The 19,533-nt window shown below is 35.9% G+C and overlaps 1 protein-coding gene and 1 pseudogene across 1 annotated transcript in view; both read left to right on the top strand.

The window, feature by feature from the left end:
• The window catches only part of CNTLN (centlein), a 312,203-nt gene that overhangs the window by 202,251 nt on the left and 90,419 nt on the right, over window positions 1–19,533 (top strand). Inside the window, exons 18-20 of the mRNA XM_006171187.1 lie at window positions 6,516–6,696; window positions 11,818–11,911; window positions 11,998–12,221. Of these exons, the coding sequence (XP_006171249.1) occupies window positions 6,516–6,696; window positions 11,818–11,911; window positions 11,998–12,221 (499 nt within the window). The remainder of the gene's footprint in view (window positions 1–6,515; window positions 6,697–11,817; window positions 11,912–11,997; window positions 12,222–19,533) is intronic.
• The window catches only part of LOC106734165 (elongation factor 1-alpha 1 pseudogene), a 1,481-nt pseudogene continuing 240 nt past the window's right edge, over window positions 18,293–19,533 (top strand).

The raw sequence follows: 19,533 nt of genomic DNA, 5'->3' as shown, positions 1-19,533 counted from the left end.
CTGCCCTGTTGGGGCCCACAGGTGGTGTGGTGGGATAAGTGCACTGGACTCCCATATGGCTGACTGCCATTCGAGTTCTGGACCGGTTGGCTTGCTTTCTCAATTACCCTTTCTCTCTGTCTCTATATATCTCTAGTCAAATTAAAATAATAATAATAACAAATGGAATTAAATTAATAATTTTTTAAAAATATGCCTTGTTTATAATGACATATACTTCCTTTTATTTTTTTTAGTGTTTTGTTTTTAAATTCCCAAGAGTGGTTCTATTTTAGATTTACAAAGTCTCTCAATAGTTTTCTTTTTAAATTAAAGTTTATTTATGGATTTCCATGATGAAGAGAGAGACATACTCAATGAGGTTTTCATGCCATAGTCCTCCCCAGGCTTAGCCAGACCAGATCAGACATATGCTGAGTTCACTCAGGTAGGTCCTGGGATGCGAACCCAGTATGTTTCCTGTGAGTACAGTGTCACCACTGTGCTACCTCCTGGCCACTGAATAGCTTTTTTAATTACAAAGAACTGAAAGTTATCTTAAAATATGGTTCCCCAACTTGTTTGTATATTGGAATCACCTGGAGGTCTCACAAAAATTCCAAAGCTCATGCCACATCCCAGCCCAATTAAAATAGAACATTTTCGGCAGAATACAGGCTTCACTAGCTCTGGAAGCTACTGTTTTAATTGATCATCAGCCCAAGCTCCTTGTCCTCACACAGGTAAAGAAACTCAAAAAATAAATTTATGAATATAAAGCCAGAGGACCAAATCTCATTTCCATTTCCTTGTTATCTTTTCCCAGGTTCCTCTTCCCTTCTCTCAAAAGCAATGAGAGAAAATCTTACTTAAAACCCACTAAACGTTTATCTATATGTTCAAGGAAATTCTAGTTTCAGTTGCTAATTATATCTCAGCCACCTGGTATTGCCATACCATTTAAATATGGTGGTGAAATTTACTTATGTGCAAGTGTGTAGATATGACTACATGACAGGATTCAATTTCATTCTATTAGTGGATGTATACAAGGTCACATATTTGGAGAGATGTATCACACAGTATCTTTTACTATTTAGAATTGTCATTTAAGTTATGTAGCAGTGGAGCATAATTTTATACTGTGAGGATTAAGAGTTAACATTTCCTGCCTGACTTGAACACTCTCAGGAATCACTCAGCTGCAAAGAATTGTCAAGTAGTTCAAAATTCTGTAGTGGAACTTCAGGGATTTCAGATTTTATTTCTCTTAAGTTTTTATAGTCTGAAATATAGGAAAATTTCTTGGATGCTGAGAAAAATAGAACTTAGTCCTATGTATATAACATTATATTATATAATTATCACTTTATTAATATTTATGTTCCATAGTTGCATAGCATTTACAAAAGCAGGCCTGCTTAGTGATAATCAAAAGTTTTTTATACCTTCAAAAAGAAAAACAATTTTAATATCCTTAGCAAATTAAAGAAGGAGAGAAGTGAAATATATGGAGAAAAGCACAGAAGTAAGAATTTTTAAGAAGATTATAAAGGGTGGCAGAATGTGCCACCTCCAAATACACTCACTTGGTAAAGAACTATTCTGGGCTGCAGACAATTGAGAACAAGCAGAAAAGAGAAGCTCTCTGCCCTTTCTATAAAAGCATAACATAATTTTATAAATATGTTTCTTCTCCCCTCTCTACCAGGAAAGATGAAAGCTAATCATTGAAGGGAATTTAGTTAGACCTTAATCAATCAGCATAGGCATACCCCAGAAGAATCTATATGACAAACTTTATTAACTAGCCTTGATCTACTATTAGTATCCCATGTATGTGCCTTCCCCAAATTTGCTGATCCTTGGGATTCAAGGTTTTTTCCTCTTGTCACTTAAATAAAAATTTATTGCTATTGGTGAAGATGCTATATAAGATGCCATTCTAAGCTACATCTTTAAGTTACTCACTTTGGGTACTTCCATGTGTTACATTTGAGATACACATGCTAATAAACTTTTTTGATTTTCTTTTGTTTATCTGTCTTTTGTTACTAGGCCCCAGTTGAGAATTTTAGAAGAGTAAAGGGAAATTCTTTTGTTTTCCATCTTCACAATTACAATTCTTACCTCCATTTTCTATTATTATTATTATTAAATTCTTTCTTCAAAAAGAATTGCTTTTGAAGAATTTCTTGTTGCTTTTACAAAACATGTAAACATTCATGATTCTATGCCTTTATTCTAACCAACATTTCATCTTTATCGGCACATTTTATTGTCATTCAAAATTATTGTTAAAAGACATTAATAATCTTTGAAATCATTTTTGTTTGTTTCTGAAATATCATGCCATTTGGATCCTTTGAAAGTTTTCAGTCTTAGTCCTAAAGCTCTTTTCATCTTTCTTCCATTTTCACTTATAAAGCAGTATATTCACTTTACCACCATTTGTAAACAACTGATTCCAACTGAAGTTCCTTTCATCCCTCATCATCCTTCTTAAATAATTCTTTTCACTGTCACCACCACATTGGCACACCCAAAGGTCCTCATCCTTGACTGCTCAACAGTATTTGACACAGTTAGTTTCACTTCCTCTATTTATACTTTATCATCTTATTCTTTATTTTCTCCTTTTCACTGACATTTAACCTCAGTGCCATTTGTTGGTTTTGAGCCTTCCCCCCATCTCTTAGTGTAAAAGAGTATCAGTCTTTGGGTGTCTTTGTCCTTTTTGGACTCAATCCTTTGTGATCTTGTACCATTTAAATCTTTACCAACTATGTGCCAGCTATCCCCAAATTTTTATTTCCTGTTTAGGCTTCACTCCTGAATTTTATACTTGTAAAGTTAACTATCAATGCAGCATCATAACTTGGTTATCTTATTGCCTAATCTATATTCCTGCCCTTCACTCTACAAAACCTGTTTCAGCTGCTTTGTTCCTTTTCCTAACAAATGATAATTCTATTCTTACCATTGCTCTGTCCAAAATCTTGGAATTATCTTGATTTCAGTCTTTCACTGCCCACATCCAATCTGTTAAGAAATCCTGGTGGATTTCTTCAAGTATTCAGAATCTGACCACTTCTCATCATTTCTATTGTTATTACCTTATAGCTATCATTATTACTGCCTGGATTACTACCAAAAGTGCCCTAATATCACTGCCTTCAACCTTTTCTTTAGTCCCTCTTTACTGTGTTCTGCCCACAAGGAACAGTGTTTTGCTCCTTGCCAGGGGGACCTTCTGCCTCAGGAATTTTAGTTGATCCTGACTTCTGCCTGGGATGCATTTTCCCAGACATCTATACAGCTAACTTTCCGTAAACCGTTGCTCCAATGTTACTAGTAGGCAGTGTTTATCAAATTGCAACCTGTTCTCATTTCAGGAAGAGAAAGAATCTGTTCTCTTACGTATTCTGGATTTTGGCCTCTTGTTCTGCTTATTTTTTCCCTCCAGGGGCAGTTATTACCTTACAGCATACTATGTAATATTTCAAATTTATTTTGTTTCCTGCTTAGTGTCCCCCCTGGCTAGAATGTGAACTTCATGAGGGCAGTGATATTTACAGAATTTGTTCATTAATCATCACTCATACATAGGGCATAGAAGATATTCACTTAATATTGTTTTAAGTATAAATGAAGAATTATAAGGGAAAGGGGGAAGCACTCTGCCCTACCCTGAAGACATCTTCCCAAGAGGGCCTCTTTAATTGATTTTAAACAGTTTCTTCTTGAGAATTTCTCGGTGGTAAATATATTTATGCCACCTTTCTTACCATTTTAGTAATTACTTATTGAATTGCTATTTTGGGGGCAAACAGAAAAAGAATAGAATACAAAAAGAGGTGAGCAATAATAGGAAAACATTTCTGATCCAGAAATGCTGAATTACAGGATATCAAAATAACATGTAGATGTGATCAATTACTGTTTTTTTGAAGGAGAACCCGAAAGGTATAAGAATAGAGAAGACACATTTGGTTTTAATATTTAAAAATGGGAAGAAGGGCATTTCTCTAGTTGATGTTTTAAAAATAAATCCTAAATAAGATTCTAAGACATTATAAAAAATTGTGAATGTTTCTGAAAAGAAGCAGTAATTTCTCAAAGCTAGCATGGTTTCTTCAAGGGAAATTCCTACTGGATTAACCTATCTCTTTTAAAAACATGATTGTAATACTGATAAATACTACATTTCAACAAAGCATGCTTATCACATTTGTAGATAACATGACATTAAAGGGGATGGAAAATAATTTATAAGATAGAATCAAGATTCTCAAAGATCTCGATAGGTTGGGAAGATACAGTTACACAAAAGAATACTGGGTAGCTTTCTTGGCTCTATAATTCAACTATCCAGCGGAAAAAAATGTGGCTTTATAATCGCGTATGCAGAAATATTTTAGAGGTTTTGTTAAGTCTTCTGTAAGTCTTTAGTATGGTATACATGTTGGAAAAAACATAGACAAGTATTAGCCTACTTCTAACAAGAGTTCATCGAAGTACTTTTCATAGTATACCTGGAATATGGAATTGAAATCTGTACATATTGCTCCATCCTGATAAACTAAAACACATTCAAGAGTGATCTCGGTGGTTAAGCATCTCGAAACACATTAGGGATGTTTTTCTTAGAGATATCTCATGCAGCATGTAACTGTGTCCAAACAGTTAATAGATTGTCCATGTAGAAAAGGGTCTTAAATGTTCCTCTCAATCTCAATGTTTCTTTTTGTATTATTGGGTTTTTTTTGTTTTGTCATAATATAGTGTATGAGCACACATGTGAGAGTGAGAGACAAAGACCAAAAGGAACATCCTCCACGGGGGTCTGGTCATGCCGTGATCCACTCTTTCTAGTCCTCTTGCCGTTAGATCCTGGGCACTCTAGCCCATGCCTAGCAGGTTTCAGGCTGATTGGCCAGGCATTCAAACCATGGTCACCATGGGTTCTAGCTTTTATGAGCAGAATGTTACCACTGCCCCATGGATCTTCCAGTCCTTAACTTCTATACTTTTTAGGTTTTTTTTTTTTTTTTAGATTTTTTGCTATAAGGCATATATGCTTGACAGAGAAAGAGGGAGAGAGAGGGAAAGTGAGAAATCACCTCCCCAGGGGGTATGGCAACACCACAATCCTTTTTCCTCCATTCTCCTCTCCCGAGTTCAATCATGAACATTCACATGCTTGACATGTTTTTCAAGCTGCTGGGTCTGGGACTTGAACCACACAGAAAGCCATATGGGATACAGCCACCTTAACTGCCATGCTACTTGCTGACTCTTTAATCTCAATACTTTTCATCTCTCTTTCTTGTTTATTATTTTTTCTCTTTAACACATCACTATTACTGGATATTTTACCTTTTTCTTATTTCTCCTATCCTTACTAGGATAAAAGTTACATGAGGGAGGGAGGGTAGAGGCTTTTTTCTTCCTTCTTCCCACCCCCCCAAGGGCCCACGTGCTTCCTAGAGAAAGATAGAGAGAAAGGGAAAGTGAAAGTGAAGAAAGTACTTTCCCTCCTCCAAAGAGAATAGTCACACTGCAATCTCTTCTCCTCCACTTCTTCCTTTTGGGGTTTTGGGCACATATGCCCAGTGTGTTTTTCAGGCCACTGGCTCTGGACTCGAAATGAGTTGTCAGCCATCTGGGATTCAGCCACCTTAACCATCATGCCATGGCTGGCCCTTTTTCTCTTCTTTATTCATGCTATTACATATATGTAGAAAAGTACATGGCCCGTAGTGATGATTAAATATTATATTGAATGATAAATGAGCATTTAAGGGATGGAACTGGAATCAATGGGCAAAAGCTTCAGAGATTCAAATTTTGCCCCAGATGAAGAGCATATTTTCTGCTAGAAATATTGAGCATTTTTTTCTTTCTTTTCTTTCTTCTTATTTTTTTTTAAGGAGATTTTTGCTATAGGGCACGTGCCCTTGCCAGAGACAAAGACAGAGAGACAGCAAATGAGAATCACACTCCAGGGGGCTGGGGGAATGGCCATGCCACAATCCCTTCTCCATTCTTCTCTTGGGAATTTGGCACGTATGCACACACTCCTGGCATAAGTTTCAAGCCTCTGGATCCAGGACTCGAACTGCAGTCAGCCATGTGGGACTTCAGCAACTTAACCATTTTGCCATCTGTTGGTCTCAGAAATATTAAGTATTTCTAACTTGGCTCAGAATGTGGTGTATGTGCCAACTCTAGAAGTGTACAGCATGTGCTTCCTGAATTAATACTTGGTAGAAATATTGACACTTTAGAAATGATGCTAAAAAGGATTTGATACTGGATAATCTATTAATATTTTCTTGATGAAGTTCTGTAATTTTGTAAAATATATTTGAACTAGTTTTCTCTTTTTACATTGAAAACCACTAAGTGCCCAAAGTAAACTTACAAATGCACGGTTTCTGCTATAATATTATTTGGTCTTGAACTTAAAAGAAGCATGTGTAACACTTCTTCTTGGATTTTTGTATCCTCTGTTTTCTCTTTCCCCCCAAAAGCAGTGATTCTGAAACTCAGACCTCTCAAAATTTGGGAACAATTATTATAGAAACATCCCAGAAAGTAAGTCCGATAGAAGATGGAAGAGAGCAGAAAGAAAGTGACCAAACAGGAGACAGTCTAACTCAAGGAAAAGAAATAGTACAAACATATTCAAATACAGATGGCAAGACCCCAAAGGTATATGACACAGTTTTGCATATTGTAAGCTATGATTTTAATTTTATTGTATGCATCATAACTTTAATAAATGTTGCAGGTAATTTAATTTGAATTTTTAAAAATCAGGGCTTTGGAATACACAGTGAAAAATTCACTTTTAATTAATTTTCAAGTACCAGTTTTTTAGGACTTTTTACATACATGAAAATGGGAATAAATACTATTTACATAAATAGATATATTAAAGTATTTATATATGAACATAAAAATAAAAGTAGTAATAAGCATTTATCATTTTGGAATATATGAAATATACCAAGTAAAGAAGACATTTCTGTTTTCATATTAACCATTGTGATGATGGTCGTTAATTCTGACTAAATCTTTAAATTACCAGTTTCTGCCTAACTCTCTAATGTACTTTAAATCTTGAAGTATTGATTATATCTATGCATATTGTTCTCGGTCAGAAAAAAAAAAGATGACCATTTGTTACAAGTATACTTGGAAAATGTTAAAACCTCTCACTAACTCCAAATATAACCATTATCCTGATTAATTTACTTACTTTTCTGATTTTCTTTATAATTTTACATCCTTGAAGATCATGGTTAACTTTGCCTATTTTTAAAATATATGGAATCTATATTGTATTCCTTTTGTGTCTGGCTTCTTTGTTCAATATTATACAACTAATTAATTTTCATTATTGTAGATAGCATTTCATTGCCTGACTATGCCATGGTTTATCTGTTCTCCTATTGAAGTTTGGGTTGCTTCAGTTTAGATTTTTGCAAATATTGCTGCAGTGAATATTCTCATACATGTCTTCCATTGCACAAATGTGTACATTTCTGTATTAAATACCTAGGAGTGGAAGAATTACTGCACCATAGCTCATGTGTTTCTAGAATAGTAGTTGGTTATGTTGTTTTCCAAAGTATTTTGCTACTTTGTTGTACTCGCCACAGACTATGGAAATGTCTAATATTCATCAATATTGGTGTGGTAGTCTTTCCAATTTCAGTTACTTTTGTGTATATATCTAGGTATATTATTGTGGATTTAATTTAAGTTTCTGATTAATAAAGGTACTAAGTACTTTCTTATGGTTGTAGATCATTTGGAACTACTTAGTAAGTTGTCTGTATTTTTCTTACTGGTTTGTAGGAGTTCTTAAATATGTGTATATGTTTTCTGTATATATATATATATATATATATACACACACACACACACACACACACACACATACACATTATAGGTGTTGTTTCCCTACTCCATGGCATGCCTTTACACTCTTCTTAAAGGAATCTTTTGAGGAATATAAGATCATAATTCTTTTTATTGTTTGTTCTTTAAGATATTTTGGTATAGAATGAATGGGCTCACTGGAGAGACAGAGAGACAGAAAGTAAGAAATCACCACTCGGGGTGGTGGCTGTGCCATAATCCCTTCTCCTCCATTTTCCTCTCAATATTTTTGGTCACACATACACATGCACCCAGTATGAGTTTCAAGATGACAGGTCTGAACTCGAACTGCAGTCAGTCACGTGGGAGTTTAACACCTTGCCCACTATGCCCCCTCATGGCCCCACATTATCATTCTAATATGGTCAATTTCATCAATTTTTATTCTTGAAGAATAGAACTTTTTGTGTTCTATACAGTAAATTTTTTCTTCTCCCAACTTTGATATACTACCTTCTGTTATCTTTATTTCCTGAATTATTGTTTTGATTTTCATTTCAGTCTCTAGCATTGTTTTGTTTTGTTTTGTTTTCATGAAATGTAAGACAGGGGATTAAATTTCACATTTTTTCCCCACAGTGCTCAACAGTGCCACATTGGTCCGTGGATTTTCTCCCTACTATGTTCAACAGTACCACTTTTGTTGTAAATGAAATGTACATCTCTTGTGCATATTGATATGTCTAAGCTTTTTCTTTTGTTATATCATATATTTGTCGGCATCATGCTGGCTCATCACTCTTATAGTAATCTTTTCTTTTTCTTTTATTTTAACATTCGTTTTCTTTTTTTACTTAGAGAAATGCCTTCACCTCTCATATGGTAATCCTTCCCACAATTCTTTGCCAGCCAGCCAGCATCACTGTGCAACTGGCTTGTATAACTCACCTTGGGAATTGAACCCCAGTCTTCCATATGGCCTCAAGCATTACAGTGTATTGTGCTACCACTGTGCTCTTAACTATCATTTTGTTTTGGGACTAGTCTTTCTTTACTAACCGCTGCATTCTGTGTTACTATTTAAATGGAAGTTCCAAGTCACATGGGATTGTCAATAGTTCTACCATGAACTGGCCTCTCTATTGATTACTTCTTTTTGTCTCCCTAGATTCATGATTTTACTTTATTTTTGGCTTTCGAGAATTTCCAATAATGTTTTGTCATGCTAAAAAGACACTTTCAGTGTGTTTGTTTCAAAATATAAGAATTTTTATGAATTTTTAGCAGTAATACTATTAAACAGAAGTCCAGCTCTTTCCAATTTTAAGTAGTTAACTTGATACCAATTTAATTACCAAGTGACTAATATTGGTAATTAAATTGGTAGTTTTGTTTTGGAATTTTCTTTTACAGTGTTCAGTGTGTGACTGGCACTTAAATGCTAATTGAATCAATGGGGCAGTGAAACATTTGAAAAAATATCTATATATTCTAGTTCTAAAGACAAGTTCAAATGAAACATTCAGAAAATATTTTGAGAAATGAAGCACTGTTAAGATTCTATAATTTTTTTTTAGAGAGGTTTTTGCTATAGGGTGCGTGCATTCACCAGACAAACACAGAGAGACAGAGAGCGAGAAATCACCCCCCAGGGGAGATGGCCACACCGCAATCCCTTCTCCTCCATTCTCCTCTTGAGGTCTTGGGGACACACGCACATGCGCCCGGCATGAGTTTTAAGCCACTGGGTCCAGGACGTGAACCATAGTCGACTACATGGGAGTCCAGCAACATAGCCATTACGCTAACTGCTGGTCCCAAGATTCTGTAATTTTTGAAACTAATTAGTTTAAAGGAAAAACATCTTAGGTGCAGGTTTCTAGTGTATATGTAGTAATGAAATGAATCACTTTTATTACTTTAGGATGATGCCTTATATATATTAATACACTATAGTTTATGTATCCATCAGTATAAAGTTTGTGGCTCATTGTCAAAGGAACAGTAGGTCAAATGCATGTTTCCATCTAGTCTTTTATAATTATTTATTTGTTCCTGAGTTGAGATCTTTGAAAAAGTCCCTTTTAAAAAATTAAGAAATCATTTTCTAGGTGGAACATATTCCTTTTCCCCAGCAACAAATTCTTAAACAAAGCCGAATATTTTATTATTAGGATTTATAATATTAGGTTGTCGGAAAAAAATCATAACGTATTTTTTCTATGCCAAAATGCATCATGACTTTTCTGAAAACCCAATATTTTGAAAATATAATCCCGTGTAAAATTTTACCTTCCTGGGGCCCACAGATAGCATAGCAATTACGTCACTGGATTCCTACCTAGCTGACCGGGGTTTGAGTCCCTGACCCTGTGGCTTGAAACATGTGCATGCATGCCCAAGATCTTGGGAGGAGAATGGAGAAGGGATTGCAGTGTTACCATCCCCCCAGGGGGATGAGTTCTCACTTTCCTTCTCACCGTCTCCATCTCTCTCTCTCTCTTCATCTATCTCTGGTGAGTTCACACACTCAGAGGCAAAAACCTCTTTAAAAATGTTTTTCTTTGCTAAAATAGGTTTTGTTTTGTTTTTTTTTGAGAGGTTTTTGCAGTCGGGCACGTGCACTCGCCAGAAACACAGAGAGAGACAGAGAGATAGAAAGTGAGAAACCACCCCCCAGGGGGGATGGCCGCTCTACAATCCCTACTCCTCCATTCTCCTCTTGGGATCCTGGACACACATGCACACGTGCCTGGTATGAGTTTAAGCCACTGGGTCCAGGACTCAACTATATGGGAGTTTAGCGACATAGCCATTACGCTAACTGCTGGTCCCAATAGTTTCATTTTTTCCTTTTTCTTTCACCATGAGCAAAAGAGAGAAACAGAGAGATAGGTACCCCCAACAGGATCTTCACCCCTAACTTCAGCCAGCCATGTCAAAGAAGTCTCTAATGCTCACCTAAAACCTTCCAAAGTGGGTCAGACTCACAGAGCATTACATTACCGTCTCACCGCCTTTGGACCCTGGAAAGCATTTTTAAATTAGTGAAACATTTTGAAACAAAGCTCAATATGGCTTTGTTTGACTTGCCTTGGTTTATCAGAATGTTATGAGGAAAATATATAGCTTCAAGGAAAATTACTTTAGCAGTAACATTATTTTATTAGTCAGGAGTTCTTTTTTTTTTTTTTTTTTTTAATTTAGAGGTTTTTTGCTACAGGCTGCGTGTGCTTACCAGAAAGACAAGGAGAGACAGAGATACATGAAAAATATTATTTTTTTAGTGAGGGAGTTTTTTTTTTTTTTTTTTTTTTTTTTAATTTAGAGGTTTTTTGCTACAGGCTGCGTGTGCTTACCAGAAAGACAAGGAGAGACAGAGATACAAATCAAGAAATCACCCCCAGGGGGATAGCCACGCTGCAATCCCTTCTCCTCCATTCTTTTCTCGGGCTCTTGGGCACGCATGCACACACGCCTGGCATGAGTTTAAGCCACTGGGTCCAGGACTTGAACCGTGGTTAACTACATGGGAATCCAGTGACATAGCCATTACACCAACTGCTGTCCCCAGAAGCTCTATTTTTCATAAGCTTGTTTGTCTACATACAATAAAAGGACTTAGGTTTCCAAATAAGTTATTAAATATTTTAATTTTGTTGCTATCACAGTATTTACTTTATAAACTTTAAGCTGTCCCTGGGTTGAATTTCTACTTATTTTGAGTTGATTTTATGTTTATATCTTCTGCTTATCAGCTCATTGTTATTAATGCACACATTAAGTTCATTTATGCATTCTTGGTTTCAATTATAAAATTTCATTGTCCAGACTTTAAAAAACTGCATAGATCAATATTTATTTGTTAAGAGGTATTACTTATATTGGTTCACCTTACATTGTTATTGAATAATAATATAGTTTTTGTGAAACTTTCAAATTTAGGATTATTTTCATTATAAGAATACCAAAAAAAAAATATTTCAAAAGAAGAATGGTAATATGCAAAAGAGTTCACACACTACGGTTCCAGCCAAAGGTAAGAATGGAGATGACATTAGCAGTATGACTTTTTAAATTTAATCTGTTTGTTAAAATATTGTGAACAGCCTTATCTTTATACAGTCAGCAGAGAGAAGTACAAAAATATAACTGCCCAGAAATCATGCAGTAATATCATTTTATTGCGAGAACGGATTGTATCCTTGCAACAACAAAACAGTGTACTTCAGAATGCCAAAAAAATTGCAGAGCTTTCTATTAAAGAATATAAAGAAGTCAATGAAAAACTCCTCCATCAACAACAAGTATCTGATCAACGATTTCAGATAAGCAGACAGACAATAAAGGTAAAGAGAACTTTGAATTATAATAGAGTGTCTTGTAAAAGTGGGTATGTTGTTTTATATACGTTGTTTAGTTCATATTCTTATTAAACACATGTATGAAATTTACAAAGAATTCCAGGCACTGTTAATTAATCTAATCAGTTTCATTACTGGATTTCTATGATGAAGTCCATATTAAGGGACAATGTGCATGAGAAAGGGAACTCTACATCAAAAAGACAAATTCTTTACTAGCATTTGTTTTCAACTTAGTTTTTCTTTTCTTTTTAACATTTTTCTAAATTCCGTGTTATGTTTACCTTGGTTTTTAAAAGCTGGCCTCATAGATGCATGTAACTTGCCCATTTGTCCTTCTAAAACCTCATATTTATGGTTATAAATTACATTATGACATTAATATGGTCCTCAATTACACTTTGCAAATGCTGGTATAAAATGTAAATATTGTATCATAAATATCTTAATATGTTCCAGTAACCTATTTATGGTATTTTTTTTACTCAGATGAATCAAGTTTTCTGCAACAGTTTTTAGATATATTATACCTTACTCCTGGTTATCATAAATTAATCATAAAGCAAATAAAAAGAAAATATTTTTAAAAATAATTATTTTATTTAACTTTGTTTACTTATTTATTTATTTATTTTAATTTGACCAAAGAGGGACAGAGTGAGAGAGAAAGAGAGGGAAAGTTGAGAAAGCAAGCCACCAGGTTTAGGACTCGAACTGTGGTCTGCCATGGAGTCTAATGCCCTTAACCACCTGCCGGCCCCAGAAAAGATTGTTTTTTAAATCTCTATTCTTAAAGGTGTTTGCTTGTACAAGGAGTGATTTGTTGGAAATGTGATGTTTTATACACAAAAATTCATTTATTCATATTACAAAATAATATTTAAATCACTATCACATTTATTTAAATTATACTTAAATTCTTTAATTTTAAAAATTTAATATATTTTATTTTAATTTCTTTTATATATTTTAACACTATACATCTCTTAGCTTGTAATGTGAATTTTTCAACATGAATACATTTCTAATATCTAGTGCTTATGATATTGGAAACTTAGAAATATTTTAATTATAAATAGTGTTATACTTGATGTACCAGTAAGAATTATATTCTGACTTCATTCCCAGAGCAGCCTTATGCCCAAACCTTACCTCCATTTCAAATTTATACCCTTAAGTCTGATATTTCTACAGATTTGGGCTTTTAGGAATCTGGAGGTGAGACACCAGATTCAATTGTGCTCTGTGTTAGAGTTTTAGACACAGTAGCTGCTACTGTAACCACTGCGTCAGAACCACATTTCCCCAGATCATTTGATGAACGTGTATTCATTTTATTAGCTAAAATTGTCTCTTCTTTCTGTCTCTAATTTTATCTCCATCTTGTTTTATCCCTTTCTTTTTTCTGTCTCCCATCTTCCATTTCTTTCTCTAGTTAAACATTTGGTTGTTGGGAAAGTCATGACACATTTTTGCATAGAAAATCAGAATAATATGTCATGACTTTCCCGAAAACCTCATATTTGTTTCATATGTGATAGAGTAAACTATGTGTATCCCTAAATTTCTGTGCAAATAGCAATGGCAGTATAAAAGAACTCTTAAAAATAAAGAAAAATGTTCTTTATCATTACCTCTTAACCTTATTAACATTTGAACTGTCATCACAAAACCTATTTTGGAACAGTTTTTTTCATTGGCAGAATAAAAATCAGTGGTATAGTCACAGGCTTTGGAATTCATTAAATCATATATACTTTTTCTATGTAAAAATGCATCATGACTTTTCTGACAATCAAATGTGGTGCGTGGGGAATAGTATACTAAAGATTCAGCTAGAAATCTGTGTAAGACATACACATTTTTTTTTTCCTTCTTGACAGTGAATTCTCCTTATTTTTTTTCTTTTTTTTTTTTTGGAGAGGTTTTTTTTGTTATAGGGCGTGTGCACTCACCAGACAGACAGACAGTCAATTCTAATTTCCTTTATACAACTCTTGAGGTACCAGACTTGGTAGTACTAAGTATGAAATCTATGTGTTTATCAGAGATTTCAACTATTAGTAAAGTAAAAATTGGGAGAATAGTATACAGGTTAAATGATTTAACATTTTAATCATTTTTGTTATTTATTTTAAAAACTATTTACTCTTGCTCTTTTCTTGGAAGATTTCAGGCAGTTAATATTTATTATCATGAATTTTTTTTATAAATTCATTGAAAATAGAGAAATTCCATAGAGATATTCTCAGGTATTAAATATTTGGGTTTGTGTATTTATCGGGTTGTTGGAAAAGTCATAATGCATTTTTTGCATAGAAAAACAGAAAAAACATCATGACTTTTCTAACAACTCACTGTATTCTAGATGTTCTTAATAAGGAAAAGAATATTTTATAGTAATTTTTAAAATACATCTGCTTAAAACTCAGCATATGAGCAATGTATGGAAATGGGCAATAAAAATATACAAAGGAGGATTCATAGCAGCAATACCTTATTTATCTGCTTTTAAGTCTTTTCTCAGTCATGCTAATGTAAGGCTTTTAGCTGTAACAGAAGTTCTCTGTGATAGTCTTAAGAATTATTAACAGCTATTGTAGACTCTAGCAATAATTGTAGTAGTATATTAGCTATAGCTATAATAGTTATTTAAAGTACACATGGTTTAGTGGTTAGAATGTAGACTCCCACTTGATTGATTGCAGTTTGAGTCCCAGACCTGGCAGCTTCAAAATTATGCCCAAAACTTGTGTATGCATGTTCAAAATCCCAAGAGGAGAATGGAGGAGAAAGGATTATGTCACAACTGTTCCCCTCCTGAGGAGGGGTGGGAGGGTGAGTTCTCCCTTTCCCTCTCTCTGTCTCCAGTGAGCAGATGCACCCACCTTATGGTAAAAACTATTTAAAAAAAAAAAAAAAGGTAGCCAGCAAGTGGCATAGAGGTTAAGGCACTTGATCCCATATTTCCAAATGTGGGTTCACGTCCTGGATCATAGTAGCTTGAAAATCATGCCAGGAGCATCTGCATGCATGCCTAAGATCCTGAAAGGAGACTAGAGAAGGGAGTGTGGTGTGGCCATATTCCCTAAGGTGTAATTTCTCTTTCTCTCTCTCTCTCTCTCTTTCTCTCTCTCTGGCAAGCTCAACACACCCTATAGCAAAAACTTAAAAAAAGGAAAAAGAAGACAGAAATAATTAAAGAAAGAAAAAAAAAACATGAAAAAGTTCTTTCATTGTTTTTCTTTTAAGAACAGGGATATTATCTACTATACCTATGTAGTATAGAATACAATATGTATACTATAATAGGTAATATATTTATATTTAATATCAAATTAAGTTTAAGGCATTTAAATATTTTAACATTTATGGTATTTTAGGTTTACAAAGCATTATCATATTCTTTCAAAATTTGATAAATACAAAATCTCTATAAGCTAATTTGGATAGGAGTTATTATTCTATTTTTATATAGAAAGAAACAGAGACTACCTGGGTAAATCATGGTTAGTAAGTGGTACATCTAAAACTTCAGTCTTGCCCAAGGGGACTTCACAAAGTTTGTGGTAAATGTAAAGTTCAAATTTATTTTGGTATAGATAATTTTTGAAATCCATGTATTTTCCATGATCTTTTTGAAGACTTCTCATGTGACTGTAGAGTCCCCTTTTTCTAATCATCCTGAACAGATTATTAGGAAACTTAAAAAAATTACTGGTATATGGGGCCAGCAGGCTGCATGGTGGTTAAGCTGCTGGACTCCCACATTGTTGACTGTAGTTTGAGTCCTGGACCTGGCGGCTTGAAAATCACACCAGGTGTATGTGTTAATGCCCAGAGTCACAAGAGGAGCATGGAGAAGAGACTGTGGTACTACCATCCTTTGTAGGAGATGATTTCTCACTTTCCCTTTCTCTTTCTCTCTTTCTCTTTCTTTCTGGTGAGTGCACACGTCCTATGGCAAAAAAAAAAAAAACTTAAAACAAAACAAAACAAAACAAAACTGAGCTTCCGAATATCCACTGCAGAGTGAGTGGCAGGGAGAAGGACAAAGCTGCAGAGAGAGCAATTCATCTGTTTCTGCACTCCTCTGGTCTCAGATGTGTTATCTGGACTCTGGAGAGCCCCATCCCTCTCCACCCCTTTGCACCTTCTAAACATCCATTGCAGCATGAGTGGCAGGGAGAAGGATGGAGCTGCAGAGAGAGCTGCTCATCTCCACCTGCTCCCCTCCAAACTTTCAGGTGTATTAACTGGAATCTGGAGAGTCCTCCCTTACCCTGGACCTAATGAAATTGCTGCAGAGTGAGTGGCACAGAGAAGGACAGAGCTGCAAAGAGCTCATGGCACATGTCTACCTGCATGCCTCTGAACTCTCAAACTTCATAGTTCCTTGAATGTGCTGCACAACCCCTTCTGTTTACTTCAGTTGAAACCCCGAAACTCAACCCTGGGTGCACCTGTTCTCTAGAAACTGGGAGGACTTTGGAATATCCAGTTCCAATGACAAAAGTGCAGGTTTCTGAGTGAGAATTAGGGAGACAGAACTACAGAGAGATTGTGGATCACCTCCTCCTGCATGCCTCTGAATGCTCAGAAATAACTCCAAGAAATTAGAAAGAAATGTGTAATGCATCAGATGACCAGAAACACTACAGAGGCACAAGAAATATGAGAAACCAAGACAGTATCTCTCCCCCAAGGGACAAGAAAAACTCATCATCCCTAGACAGTACAATAGAACTCATAAAAATGTCAGATAAAGAATTCAGAATATTCATAGTGACAAAACTAAATGAGATGCAAGAGAAAAGAGACAATGAACTCTAGAAGATGCAAGAGAAAAGAGACAATGAACTCCAAGAGACAAGGAAGTCCTTACATGATTTGAAAGAATAAATAGAAACCATAAGAAAGAATCAAATGGAACTGTTACATATGAAGACTATAATGCAGGAAATTAAAACCTTCCTTGAAAGTATTAAAAGCAAATTAGAGGGACCAGCATTTGACATAATGGCTATGTTGCTGGGCTCCCATGTAGCTGACTGCGGTTTGAGTCCCGGACCCAGTGGCTTAAACTCACCCCAAGCGCATATGCATGCGAGCCCACCCAAGATCCTGAGAGGAGAATGGAGGAGAAGGGATTACGGCATGGCCATCCCCTGGGGAGTGATTTCTTGGTTCCTGTCTCTCTGTCTCGCTCTGTTTTTCTGGAGAGCACACACGTGTTATAGCAAAAATCTCTCCCCAAAAAAATCAGAGAGAAAAAAAAGCAGATTAGATCATGCAGAAGATCGGATCTCAGATGTAGAAGACAAAACCTCTGACTTAAAGACTGAGAAAATAGTCCCCCAAAATGAGACTAATATATGAGAAATACTAGATACCATTGAACACTCAGACATCCAATTGGTATTGCACAAGGGGAAGAAACTAAGAAGGGCATTGATAATCTATTCCATGAAATCATGCATAAAAAGTTTCCAAACCTAAAGAAGCATTCAGACATAAGACCCAAGAAATACAAAGGACCCCAAATAGAATCAACCCAAGAAGATCTCCAAGGCACATCATAGCCAGATTGACTAAACCACAGATAAAGATGAAATACTGAAATTGGCAAGAGAGAAACGTCAAGTTACCTACAAAGGTTACTCCATTAGGCTAACTTCAGACCTCTCAGTGGAAATAATACAAGCAAGGAAGGAATGGGAAGGTATATTCATTCTTAACCAAGAATACTATACCTGACAAGATTATCCTTCAGATGGGAAGAAAATATAAAAACATTCTCAGATAAATAAAACCTGGAAGAATTTCCCAACACCAGACCAGCTCTTCCAGAAATTCTGAAGGGAGTGCTATACCAGGAAAACTAAAGACAATCAGAAATAAGCGGAAAAACAAAACCAAGAAAATGGCAACTTAACCGTAGGAATATCAATAATAACTTTGGATTTTAATGGATTAAATTCCCCCATCAAGAGATACTGAATGGATTTTTCACAACGGGTTTGCCGCCAGAACACAGATGTCGTGAAAACCACCGCTAAATCAAAGCTACAATGGGAAAGGAGAAGACTCACATCAACATTGTTGTCATTGGACACGTAGATTCCGGCAAGTCCACCACTACTGGCCATCTGATCTACAAATGTGGTGGGATCGACAAAAGAACCATCGAAAAATTCGAGACGGAGGCTGCTGAGATGGGAAAGGGCTCCTTCAAATACGCCTGGGTCTTGGATAAACTAAAAGCTGAATGTGAGTGTGGTATCACCATTGATATCTCCCTGTGGAAGTTTGAGACCAGCAAGTATTATGTAACTATCATCGATGCCCCAGGACACAGAGACTTTATCAAGAACATGATTACAGGCACATCTCAGGCTGACTGTGCTGTCCTGATTGTTGCTGCTGCTGTTGGTGAATTTGAGGCTGGTATCTCCAAGAATGGGCAGACCCGTGAGCATGCCCTTCTGGCTTACACACTGGGTGTGAAACAACTAATCGTTGGCATTAACAAAATGGGTTCTACTGAGCCACCCTACAATCAGAAGAGATATGAGGAAACTGTTAAAGAAGTCAGCACCTACATTAAGAAAATTGGCTACAATCCCGACACAGTAACGTTTGTGCCAATTTCTGGTTGGAATGGTGACAACATGTTGGAGCCAAGTGTTAATATGCCATGGTTCAAGGGATGAAAAGTCACCCGTAAAGATGGCAATGCCAGTGGAACTACACTGCTTGAAGCTCTAGATTGTATCCTGCCACCAACTTGTCCAACTGACAAACCCTTGTGTCTGCCCCTCCAGGATGTGTACAAAATTGGTGGTATTGGCACTGTTCCTGTCGGCCAAGTGGAGACTGGTGTACTCAAGCTTGGTATGGTAGTCACCTTTGCATCACTCAATGTGACAACTGAAGTCAAGTCGGTTGAAATGCACCATGAAGCTCTGAGTGAATCTCTTCCAGGGCACAACATGCGTTTCAATGTCGAACGTGTCTGTCAAAGATGTTCGACGTAGTAATGTTGCTGGTGACAGCAAAAATGACCCACCAATGGAAGCAGCTGGCTTCACTGCTCAGGTGATTATCCTGAACCATCCAGGCCAAATCAGTGCTGGCTATGCCCCTATACTGGATTGTCACACAGCTCACATTGCTTGCAAGTTTGCTGAGCTGAAGGAAAAGATTGATCGCTGTTCTGGTAAAAAGCTGGAAGATGGCCCTAAATTCTTGAAATCTGGTGATGCTGCCATTGTTGATATGGTTCCTGGCAAGCCCA

Source organism: Tupaia chinensis, unplaced genomic scaffold, assembly GCF_000334495.1.
Source record: "Tupaia chinensis unplaced genomic scaffold, TupChi_1.0 Scaffold149424_1, whole genome shotgun sequence".
NCBI lineage: Eukaryota > Metazoa > Chordata > Mammalia > Scandentia > Tupaiidae > Tupaia > Tupaia belangeri.
The sequence above is the reverse complement of the archived record's forward strand: the minus strand, read 5'-3'. Positions and strand labels throughout refer to the sequence as shown.